This window comes from Anarhichas minor, unplaced genomic scaffold, assembly GCF_050575085.1.
Source record: "Anarhichas minor isolate MPS153535 unplaced genomic scaffold, ASM5057508v1 ptg000073l, whole genome shotgun sequence".
Classification (NCBI taxonomy): domain Eukaryota; kingdom Metazoa; phylum Chordata; class Actinopteri; order Perciformes; family Anarhichadidae; genus Anarhichas; species Anarhichas minor.
The window spans coordinates 6,512,010-6,524,996 of NW_027466519.1; the positions used below are offsets into that span (position 1 = coordinate 6,512,010).

At 42.3% G+C, this 12,987-nt stretch overlaps 1 protein-coding gene across 1 annotated transcript; it reads left to right on the forward strand.

Moving 5' to 3' along the window:
• Positions 1 to 6,771: 6,771 nt before the first annotated feature.
• On the forward strand, positions 6,772 to 11,433 carry rassf6 (Ras association domain family member 6). The gene is made up of 10 exons (XM_076079860.1): positions 6,772 to 6,830; positions 7,499 to 7,577; positions 7,854 to 8,014; positions 8,532 to 8,626; positions 8,801 to 9,000; positions 9,326 to 9,427; positions 10,152 to 10,203; positions 10,295 to 10,413; positions 10,854 to 10,951; positions 11,358 to 11,433. The coding sequence occupies exons 1-10, from the start codon at positions 6,772 to 6,774 to the stop codon at positions 11,431 to 11,433; spliced, it is 1,041 nt and encodes a 346-aa protein (XP_075935975.1).
• The last annotated feature ends 1,554 nt before the right edge of the window (positions 11,434 to 12,987 follow it).

Below are 12,987 nucleotides of genomic sequence, written 5' to 3' on the forward strand. Positions count from 1 at the left end.
CCCCACCCAACAGTCCGGCCCCCACCCAACAGTCTCCGTTCCCACCAGCCGCCGGACACCAACGGTCCCCCACCTCATCCCTTCATCCCTACCCTACCCTTCATCCCTTCATCCCTACCCTACCCTCTACCCCTACCCTACCCTACATCCCTCTACCCCTACCCTTCATCCCTCGACCCCTACCCTTCATCCCTTCATCCCTCGACCCCTACCCTTCATCCCTCGACCCCTACCCTTCATCCCTTCATCCCTCGACCCCTACCCTTCATCCCTCAACCCCTACCCTTCATCCCTTCATACCTCGACCCCTACCCTTCATCCCTCGACCCCTTCCTCTTCCAGTCTTACAATCATCTCATTACGCAATAAACCTCTAAACTCATACTGTTATTGGCGTGATCCTTGTTAGTGAAATGTAGTTTTATAAACTTAGTTCAGGAATGGGACCACGCCCAGAACACGGCTCATTTCCCCGGCACAAGTATTTAAGCTCAAACGAACCCGTTCACTTCCTCTTCGACTCCGTTCTCTCATCCCTCCCTCCCAATCCCGTTTTTTGTGTTTTCCTTTTCTCTCTCTCTTGCAGAATCACAGGAACGACAGGGGACTCTGCACCACCAGAGATTCCTAAGAGACGGCCCCCACCCAACAGTCCGGCCCCCACCCAACAGTCTCCGTTCCCACCAGCCGCCGGACACCAACGGTCCCCCACCTCATCCCTTCATCCCTACCCTATCCTTCATCCCTTCATCCCTACCCTTCATCCCTACCCTCTACCCTTACCCTACCCTACATCCCTCTACCCCTACCCTTCATCCCTCGACCCCTACCCTTCATCCCTCGACCCCTACCCTTCATCCCTCGACCCCTACCCTTCATCCCTTCATCCCTCGACCCCTACCCTTCATCCCTCGACCTCTACCCTTCATCCCTCGACCCCTACCCTTCATCCCTTCATCCCTCGACCTCTACCCTTCATCCCTTCATCCCTCGACCCCTACCCTTCATCCCTCGACCCATACCCTTCATCCCTTCATCCCTCGACCCCTACCCTTCATCCCTCAACCTCTACCCTTCATCCCTTCATCCCTCGACCCCTACCCTTCATCCCTTCATCTTCCAGTCTTACAATCATCTCATTATGCAATAAACCTCTAAACTCATACTGTTATTGGCGTGATCCTTGTTAGTGAACTGTGTATTGATGTCTGTCCTCAGGAAGCCCTCCTGGATTATTCTCCTGTATGAAACTGCAGCTGTTATCCGATAGGACCAGCTGCATGCTATCTAGTTTACAATGCTGCTACTGGTGGCCTCCCAGTTCAGAAAGCTTTCTTTAGTAAGCAAATATTAATACCCGAGGTCTAGGTTTTCTAGAGGTCTAGGTGTCACGTCCGAGGGGCAGATCAGAGACTCAGGCGCAGACAAAGACATTGGAGCCGAGGTGGAAGGGAAGGTTCTTTACTTTCACCCAAACAGACATACACAGGAACTCAAAACGACTCCAACAGGGAGCGAGCAAAATATGTACGAAAATGGGAAAAAGCAAAGTCACAAACCGTAGAGGCAACACGAGGGAAAACTCTGGAGACACGATGCATACACGGGGAGGAACGAGGGGTTAGCACTGGAAACACGATGAGCACACGGGGAGGAACAAAGCCAGAACATGAAGCACACAGGGGGAAGAACACAAACAATCTGACAACCAGAACAGGGAAAGCAGGGGAGTATATACAGTATGTGTGGGGTGATGAGTAGATTGCAGGCAGGTGAGTTGAATGAGTGCAGTGTGGGGTTGGCAGACGGAAAAGCCAGGGGCAGGTGATTGGGAACAGGTGAAGTGAATGAAAGCAATCAGGAGACACTCAGACACAGAGACACAGGAGGGAGCCGGGAGGAGACCATTAAATCATTAGATCATTAAAAGTTCAACCCGAAACCCTTTCAGAAGCTTCCACCTAGAACTGAACATAGAGGGTTATAACTAGAACCATCTATGAAAGGTATCAACTAGGAACCCCCTATGATAGCATCTACAAAAAAACCTTCAAAGGTGTATTGTTTCCACTCAGAACCTTCTTTGAAGGGTTAGGGTTAGCCTTTCCACCCTCTGAGGCTGCCAACAAGAATCCCAAATTCTACCCTTTCGTATTTCAAGGGTTTCATCTAGAAGCCAGGGGGTTCTACCGAGAACTCTTTGTTGTTTTTTAAGAGTTTCATCTAGAACCCTAATGGCCTGGGGATGATGTGGTGCAGCACAACCCACAACAATCTTGGTTAAGAATCCTAGGTTATGGGTATTTGTGGGCTGGATTGTGGGCATTCCCTCTTAACACCCATGCTTTTGACAATCCATGAAGAATTATTTCTTCCAAAAACAGTTCGTTGGAAGAAAATAGTTCTTAATGGAACAAACACTATAGTGTTTATCTGTATTTTTTGCCTTTGTTTATTCTTGTTTTGCATTTAGAGCAATCCAAAACCGGATTCAAATTCCATGTCTGTGTACGCACAATAAGCCAATAAAGCTGATTGTCATTCAGATTTTGATGAGGTCAACCCTTTGAAGTTGGCGAACAGCAAACCACGGGGTAGCTCTCTCTCTCTTTCTCTCTCACTCCGTCTCTCTCTGTCTCACACACACACACACACACACACACACACACACACACACACACACACACAAGGCAGGTGAGTCATATTTGGTGTCAGTCAGCCCCTCCCTCTCAACACTGTCTCAACGTGTCCTGCAATAATTAACCAGCTGCTGCAGTGTGCTACAGAAGCTCACCTACCACATGCACTGTACTCTGGACCTATAAACACACACACACACACACACACACACACACACACACACACACACACACACACACACACACACACACACACATATACACATACAAGAAACGGGACATCAAACATGAAGTGAACCAGCTTAATTTGTTTGGAGATTGAAAGACCAGGCCAGGTAGGAGCGATTGCATGTTCGATCATTTTCATTTCATGCTTCAGTTTGTTAAAGTGAGCTTCACCGTGGAAGTACAGGAACCAAACAGTGCTACTTTTAGCAAAGAACAACAATCATTTAAACAGTATTTACCTGAACGCACTGTTGGTTTATTGATTGAATACAACCTAGTCTGATAGTAGCGTGCTCCTCTTTCACTATCAACTTCCTAAAACAATCATTATTGCCATGATTCAAAATTGCTTTGACTTAAAAGTTTGGTCCATAACAAAAACGTATTCATAATTCTGATAAAGTATTGCAACTCAGTTTATGGGTCCGCTGTGCTTTAATTTGTTAAAAGACTAAAAATAACAAGCGTTATAGTGAATCCGTGTAACAAAATAAAGTGTTATAGTGAGTCAGTGTAACAAAATAAAACGTTACAGTGAGTCGGTGTAACAAAATAAAGTGTTATAGTGAATCCGTGTAACAAAATAAAGTGTTATAGTGAATCAGTGTAACAAAATATAACATTACAGTGAGTCAGTGTAACAAAATAAAGTGTTATAGTGAGTCAGTGTAACAAAATAAAGTGTTATAGTGAGTCAGTGTAACAAAATAAAGTGTTATAGTGAATCAGTGTAACAAAATAAAACGTTACAGTGAGTCAGTGTAACAAAATAAAGTGTTACAGTGAGTCAGTGTAACAAAATAAAATGTTACAGTGAGTCAGTGTAACAAAATAAAGTGTTATAGTGAATCAGTGTAACAAAATAAAGTGTTACAGTGAGTCAGTGTAACAAAATAAAGTGTTATAGTGAATCCGTGTAACAAAATAAAACGTTACAGTGAGTCAGTGTAACAAAATAAAGTGTTATAATGAATCCGTGAAACAAAATAAAACGTTACAGTGAGTCAGTGTAACAAAATAAAGTGTTACAGTGAGTCAGTGTAACAAAATAAAACGTTACAGTGAGTCAGTGTAACAAAATAAAGTGTTATAGTGAATCAGTGTAACAAAATAAAATGTTACAGTGAGTCAGTGTAACAAAATAAAATGTTACAGTAAGTCGGTGTAACAAAATAAAGTGTTACAGTGAGTCAGTGTAACAAAATAAAGTGTTATAGTGAATCCGTGTAATAAAATAAAGTGTTATAGTGAATCAATGTAACAAAATAAAGCATTACAGTGAATCAGTGTAACAAAATAAAGTGTTACAGTGAATCAGTGAATCAGTGTAACAAAATAATGCGTTACAGTGAATCAGTGCAACAAAATAAAGTGCTACGGTGAATCAGTGAATCAGTGAAACAAAACAAAGTGTTACAGTGAATCATTATAACAAAATAAAGTGTTACAGTGAATCAGTGAATCAGTGTAACAAAATAAAGCGTTACAGTGAATCAGTGCAACAAAACAAAGTGTTACAGTGAATCAGTGCAACAAAATAAAGCATTACAGTGAATCACTGTAACAAAATAAAGCGTTACAGTGAATCAGTGCAACAAAATAAAGTGTTTCAGTGAATCAGTGTAACAAAATAAAGCATTACAGTGAATCAGTGCAACAAAATAAAGTGTTACAGTGAATCAGTGCAACAAAATAAAGTGTTACAGTGAATCAGTGAATCAGTGTAACAAAATAAAGTGTTACAGTGAATCAGTGCAACAAAATAAAGCGTTACAGTGAATCAGTGCAACAAAATAAAGTGATACAGTGAATCAGTGAATCAGTGTAACAAAATAATGTGTTACAGTCAATCATTATAACAAAATAAAGTGTTACAGTGAATCAGTGAATCAGTGTAACAAAATAAAGTGTTACAGTGAATCAGTGCAACAAAATAAAGCGTTACAGTGAATCACTGTAACAAAATAAAGCGTTACAGTGAATCAGTGCAACAAAATAAAGTGTTCCAGTGAATCAGTGAATCAGTGTAACAAAATAAAGTGTTACAGTCAATCATTATAACAAAATAAAGCGTTACAGTGAATCAGTGCAACACAATCAAGTGTTACAGTCAATCATTATAACAAAATAAAGTGTTACAGTGAATCGGTGTAACGAAATAAAGCGAATACAGAAACCAGTGGAGGGACCGAGTTTCAACAGGGATCAGTATAATACCATTACGGTAGATTTAGGTCAGAATTGTGCTCGTGAGTGAGAAAGAGCAAATGTCACACACTGGAATACGGTACAAAGGGAGAAAGGAGTGCAGTAAGGGAGAATTAGAGGCATAGGCAGGAGGGAGTGGCATACAGGAAGTCAATATCGGGAGAAACTCTGTGTGTCATCACGGTGCACCTTGGCTTTTGTCCCGCTGGCTACATTTTTGTTTGTTTTTCTGGCACACAGTTTTACAATAAAATAAAAAAATCCCTGATAGTCTTGTTTTGTGAGAGTCTTTGGTTTCCAGGCTTCGAGCAGTTTTCTTTGTTTTTTCAGCAGCAGCAACAGCCGTCTTTTTAGCTCAGATTTATGAACTCTTAAAAGACTATTGACTTTGCAGCGTCGACCACTTATCAGTGGTTGTCCTTTATTCTTGGCTTTACTTTTGACATACATGTGATTCGCAAAATTCACACACAGTTTGGACGTATTTGCTCCAGGGGGACCTTTACAGACCTGCCTGTTGAGGCTTGAAAGACACACGGTGAAGTGCTCACAACAGTTCAAGTTAGACGTGAATCTTTGGTTTTCTTGTACCAACAATGCTGTCCTGTCTGTGTTCATTCTGCAACTAAAAGAAACGTTTTATGCACATGCGTCACACTGTCTCCACCAATTCTTTGTCAAGCATGCACCTGTGAGTCACTGTATACAACCCGGATTTATAGATCAAGTGAGCAAAGTGATGTGGTCTGAAGTAGACAATTAACATCAAGATGGCGCCGCAGCTGGCAGCCTCGGTATTGCGCTCTCTGCTACTTTTTCTGTTTTTGTTTGTTTGTTAAGATAATTATGTGGATTTTCTTTCATTTTAAAAACATTGCATGGAAGGTTTGCGCGCTGTGCCTTTTCTTTTTAATTTGCTGGTGTAAATGTGTTCGTCTCTTTGCATGAGAGTGAGCTGTCAGTCAGAATAAACGGGGAGTGCTGGGGCTGCTGGTATGACAACTGCTGAATACCTGAGATATTTCCTCTGCCAGCAAACAGGCCGAGACACACACATTGAGAGAGAGAGAGAGAGAGAGAGAGAGAGAGAGAGAGAGAGGTGGAAAGAGTCAAAGAAAAGGACAAATAGGACAGACTGCTGCTTGTCACAGTAGTTCAGAAGAACGAGAAACAGAAGAGAGGTTTGCAAAAAAAAGAGATGCCACGTGGATACTGACCGAAGAATAAACAAATGGTTGCCTCTACACTGTCATCACTGGTTACTGGGTGGAGTACTGTTATTAAATCTCTCGGAGACAGAAAAGAAAAAAAAGAAAGTGAAAGAGTAAAGGCACGGCAAGAGAGAGAGAGAGAGAGAGAGAGAGAGAGAGAGAGAGAGAGAGTGGTAAATATAACACAAAAACTTCAGAGAGAGAGAGAGAGAGAGATATTTAAAGCCCAGAGAGAAGAAAGACAGGGACAAAGAAACAGAAGTAAGAACAGAGCTCTGAATTGTCATGTCAGAGAGGTAAGACTCTTATCCTTTAAATTCCTTGTGCGTTTCCTTGCTCCCTGATGTCATGTGTAATGCCGCTCAGGTGGAAGCACCGTACAACAAGTGGGCAGCCTCTAGTGTTTGTCGAGCTCCAGATTTACACGTTTAAAGATTAAAGTTAACTTGTTCATTTGTTTATTTCCCTCTCTACAGTGACCAGAGATGAACGAAGCAGCCCTTCTCCCAGTGGTCCAGGCGGGGGACGGGAGGACACTGACCAGGTGGGACGCTTTGAGTTTTGCTCAAAAGTACCTAAAGTATATGTTACAAGTAGAACAAAATTATACTCATGGTTTAGTCAGAAGTAGAATCCATGTATGTGAACATACATACATACATACAAGGAACATGGTTCAGTTTTTTTTGTTGCTATGCAGTGTACACACGCAGATACATGCGCCTAAACACAATGACAACCAAGCTGAAGGTAAACACGAACAAGCATTTGACTGCTGTAAACATTTGACTACTGTGCCGAGTTGGGAGTTGGACTCAAGTCGCACTTCAGTCACACACACACAGGGACTTGAGACTTGCATACAGTGACTTGTGAGCATCTCTGTGTTTGAGAGGCTAGAGGGACGTGTTAAATCACAGGAGATTATAAACTGTCATTCGTTGACGAGCCAGTGTAATTGTACAACACGGTTGTACTCTAACTGTTGTTATTACATGCCTATAAATGTTAGCAATATGTCCCTGTTACCCTGAGTAATGTTAGTCTATATTCATTTTTACTGGCAAAATACAGATACAGCGTTGTCATATTTAGGTTTGACAGTGACAATATTTACATGTCAAACTGTGACATATATCATTTCCATGTTCAGTGGATGTCGGTGTTGTTTACACGTCGAGTGGATGCTGCTGTGTGTTGTGTTCATTTCAGAGCAGAGTTTCTCTCCCTGCTGAACACCTACAACTGCTTCCTGAAGGACCACACTCAACTGCACCTCAGCTACTCTCAGGTGTGTTATAATTATGATTCAAACATTATATGCTGTTACACACAATTCATAATGCCTCCCGGGATGCCTTTTGTATTGCCTCTGGACGTTTATAAGAACTTTGCGGCGAGTCACAGCTGTGGATGTTGACCATGAGAAAAAGTCCACACACATATAATTTCTCTAAATTGATTAGCTATTACATCGCTGCTTTTAAAAATGTGGGTCATAGCGCGGTGTGTTAATCAAATGTATGACTGTAACTTCACACCATGCAGGTGTCTGTCTCTGTAACAGGGCGGCGATGGAGAGGTGGTGGTGGAGGGCTTCCTGAATATCTCCTGGGGAGTGCGCAGACTCATCAGGCTGAAAATACAGGATGACAAACAGATGCCCCCCTTCGCTCCTCTGACCTCACCCGACCCCACCAGTCCAATCAGCCCCATCGGGGACAAGAGGTACGATCGGCAATAGCAAAAGAGAAATACTCATCATTCTGTGGGTTATTCTGCTAGGGAAATCTGTCTTTGCTGCATGGAATCATCTCAATGTGACGCCCGAAAATTCCACAATGAGAAGGATTGGTTTAGTTTGAAAAGCGATATTTTTCTTTAGCTTTTTAGTCATCTTTACATGACAATTTAATATTTGGCTCTTAGGTAGATAATTCTAACAAACGCACTTTTGTACAGAGGCAGTCGCAAATAAGCGATGGATTTTTGTATTTGCCAACTTTGAACAACTGAACAGCCCTTAATCAAGTTACTGCAGCTGTTCTTCATGAGCAACCTCTAGTTCAGGACATGACACATTTTGCAATGCATTTGTCCTTCGTGCAACGCACAATAACGTGAGCTTTTACACAGATCAGCAGTCGTGTGAAAATGCTTCACGCCAAGATTAAAGGATGTAAAACTTCATCGATGTTTCTATGCATGTCAAAATGCTTAAGTCACTCTCTGTGTCTCTCTGTAGGGGTATGTCACGGTGGGGAGAGTACAATGACCTTCACCAGATAGACGAGATGGCGGAGACACCGCAGGACACAGTGGTCACCAAACCTTTACCAGGTTGCTTTCATGTTCCCTCCCATATCCCATAATGCAATTCTCAACAATGTTATCTCAACGGAGCAGCGGTGGAAGAAGTAGCCTACTCCGTTCTTGTTGTGATACGACAGTGTTATTCACAACAAATGTTGAATATGAGACATTTTATCCGCGCGTCTGTGTGCTCTCCGAAAGGCCGGGCCGTTTATGAGACGACGACACTGCGTCCCGTGCGGCAGAAGAACTCCGAGCTGGAGGCGGAGTCCAACCTGTTTCGCTGCATGAGCGACGCCTCATTGGTCAAGAGGAGGAGGGGGAGGGGGAAGTCGGCAGCGCAGAGAGAGAAGGAAAGACAACATCGCTTTTCTATCAACGGACACTTCTACAACTATAAGGTAGGTGTCTACAGAATGCCATTTCAGTCAACTTTAAATAAATAAATAAAGTAGCGTAGTGGTCTCCTAGCGGCGGGGAGTGAGGCGGAGGGACCTACTATATATTGATTTATTGAACTATATTCATGTATTTATTTATTTAAAATGGACTTAAATGGCATTCCATAGGCTTATGCCCAGCATAATATTTTCTCAGTTTTTATCTAATCTTTCTATTACATCATTAAGCTCAACCCTCCCCTCTCTTTCCATGCAGCACATCTGTCTCTCTTTTTATCTCGCTCACATCTGCACTGTAGCTCACCGTCTCCCTTGTGTCCCACAGACGTCGATCTTCACACCGTCCTTCGGCACTCCGACTAAAGTTCGTATCTCCAGCAGGATGACCACAAACCAGGTCATCGAACAGCTGCTGAACAAGTTCAAGGTGAGCTTTAGTGCACGTTCTTCAAAGTGCACGTGAAGTCACAGTGATTTTAATCAAAGGTATGTATGAAGCATTTTATACGTAGTTCAAACTGACTCAAATGGACTCTCATTAGTGGCATCCAACCTTGTTTGTAATATATTATATTGATTAGACTGTTGATGAAATTAAAAATAACAGTGTGCATTAATAATTTGGGGGGGGAAAGCCTTGCGGTTGTGTAACCAGTCATCTTGCAGTCCAAAATGTCATCACTTCATCATTTTATCCTGTTAGACATTTGTGTGATATTGTCATGATGAACATTTTTAATTCTTGAGTTAAGGTCACAGTGACCTTGACCTTTGACCTCCAAGTTCTATTCAGTACATCTTTGAGACCAACTGCACGTTTGTGCCAAATTTGAAGAATTTAGCTCAAAGCACTCCTGAGATATTGCCTTCACAAGAATGGGACAGATGTGAATTTTTAAAAAAAGTTCCTCCAGGCGTCCCTGGAATGGACCGGACGGACAGACGGAGACACAAAAGGACAACACAGTTCCTCCGGCCATGGCTATCGCCAGCTCGAAGGCATAAAAACATTATTATATTATAAATCATCAAAACAACCCAGAAATACAGGTTGTGAATTAATGTGATCAATTAGATAAAAAATAATATAATCATAAAAGAACTTTTTCGACCGACGTTTAAACACTCGTCTTGTATTTTTCCTCCTACAGATAGAGAACGATCCTCAGGAGTTCGCTCTGTACTGTGTTCACCAGAGCGGAGGTATGTTTTTTTTGTCACACGCTAAATGAAATACTGTTCTAGGACAACGATCACTTTGCCGATGTTGCGTGTCCGTCCGTGTGTTCTCCAGAAAAGAGGAAGCTCAGTGACGGAGACCAGCCCCTGTGGGAGCGCATACTTCAGGGACCCTCCGACGACATCATGAAGATCTTTTTGATCGACATGGACGAAGAGGAAGTCAGCAACGACGTGAGTGTCCTAGCCCCGCCTCCCGAGAGGCTAACGTACAGAGACCAGACCAAATCATTAATGTGAAGTGTATTGGCATGAACAGCCTGTTTTGAAGAGACTAATACATGTCAATTCTTCTCGGCAGATAGTCATTGAAAATGTAGGCCTGTTTTACTTGAATCTAACCTCTAGTGATGTTAACACATCTTTAAGAGAGTGTCAGAGAAAAAATTATATCTTGGATTTAGTATGGAGAAGTTGTTAAGAGCCATTGCAAGTCTTAAAGCTGCTGTGTAAATCCACTTGGAAGTAACAGTTAAAGCATTTTCGTTCTTTTGCTCGCGTTAGGAATAAGGATTGTGCTTTTCTCCAAGTAATTTCAGCAGCAAAGGATAAGATGGAGATTCAAATGAAATAGAAGATTACCTTTATTCTGTTGCTCTCTCCTCCCCTCTCAGGTAGCCCAGTATCTGAACTTGGAGCTTCCCATCCTGGAGCAGGTTCTTCTGAAACTCAGAGAGGAGGAGAACAGAGTGATACAGAGAGTCATCAGCAAGTCAGTATATAAGCCTTTGCACTTAAATACTTTATTGATGACATTAGCTTCCGTAAGAACTGATTGTGAGAGAATGGACATCTACAGAGTCCTAAAGAAACGTTGCAGTGCATTGAATTAAAGATAGTGAAGTCTGGTTTGGGGCATCACACTCACGATATGAAACAACAACATCAAATCACTCACTTCTCTACACTACTCCATTTGCATGTCATAGATGCACATAGACAATATTCATTTGAAAGAGTTAGAAGACAAAATCCTTGTAGTAACACTTCTATGGCAGGCGATGGCGCCATTATCTTACAGTAAATTACCTTTCATCGATTTGCAGCTCACTCATGGTGTTTGTATACATGTATGTTGTGTGTCTGTGTGTGTGTGTGTGTGTGTGTGTGTGCGTCAGGTACCACCAGCAGCATAGACTCCTAACCCACACGCTGACCTGTAAGATGTCCCCTCACATTGAGACCAGTGTCTGAAGACTGCCGATCTGAATCACAGACACTAAACCCGTCATTCATCAACACCACTTTAAGGACCAAAGAGCAGCTGTCCAACGTCCGACATCTTTAACTTTGTAAACAAGTTTAGAGAAGGTTTGGGTGTGAAACACAAAGGTGACGGTTTTGGAAAACCGCACCTACCTGACACACTGACAAGATACACGGCTCTGTTTCAAGTCTTACAAACTGGGTCACTTACGTCATTTTTATTCATCACTTTTCTTTTCCTTCATTTTTTAAAAAATCTCTAAATTAAGTAGAAGATATTCATGTTAGATGCTGTTGTAAATACCTGTAAATCAGTGGTGTGTGTTTTGATAAATAAAAGTTATGGGACCAGCATGACCTCGTGTTCTGCTTTCTGTCTTTGGTGTACTGATATTTCAGAAGTTAGTTATAACCAGCAAATTAATCTATATAGATGTACATAAATGTGTGAATTGATATACAGTTTGAAACAATGACTGCCAACATGTGTACTCATTCCTTTCGGTTCTGTGGTGCCAGGACTTGGAATCAGTGCATTGTAACAGTTTTGGTCGCATACAAAAGGTCTTATTCAGCTTATTCGGCTGTACTTAATTACACATTCTTTTGGTTGCATAAAACCAAGATGGCGTCTGTAAAAAACCAAGACGGCGACGGCCCGAAAACCAGGATGACGAAGGCCAACATGCCGAGCTCATTTTACCCTATACCTGGTTTGTCCCTGAGATAGCCATGGAGTCCAAACATATCCTACCAGAGCCTCACTGAGGGGCCAGAGATCTCCAAACTCACTCCGCAGCCAACCGTTGATACCAAATACATCAGGCTGAAGGATTCACAAGACATCTAGACTATTTCCACTTGACCAAATGGAGCAACCATACAGGCAAGAGTTGTATGTGTGTGTGTGTGTGTGTGTGTGTGTGTGTGTGTGTGTGTGCGTGTGTGTGTGTGTGTGTGTGTGTGTGTGTGTGTGTGTGTGTGTGAAACAGGAAACTGCTTACAAGTGGAAAACACATGTCATTCTAATAATTAAATAATGGTTTGGTGTTGAGTGAGCAGTGGTGCCTGGGCTGTTTAGTGGCAAAGACTTTCTAAACCCTTGCCAGCCCACCAGACAGCCTGCTATTACCCAGCACTGAGTCTAATTTTCCTCTGACATGACGAATGGCCCAATGAGAATAAATGGTAACTGGTTGTTCTATTAAAAGGATAGAGTTTCCATGCGATGTTCGCCAAGGAGCCCCAACTATGGTTCCCTTTTGAGAAATGGAGAGCGTGTGGCAGGGCAGGGCTTCACTGTGTGGTTGTTGTGGAGGAGATCCACAGATGTTGGTTGGGCGAGCCCCGTCTCCAAAGACAGTTTGGTCTCTACGCTGGTCCATTCATTTTCACTTTTACTGAAATACTAGATAACAGCATGACATTTCTCAAGGCTTTGACGAAGGAGATTGTTTTTCTGACATGAAATTTACTATGAAAAATAATCTTCTGTTGCTCAGTGAGACTAAATAACTTGTTAAGATGTGCATTTTGTGCAAT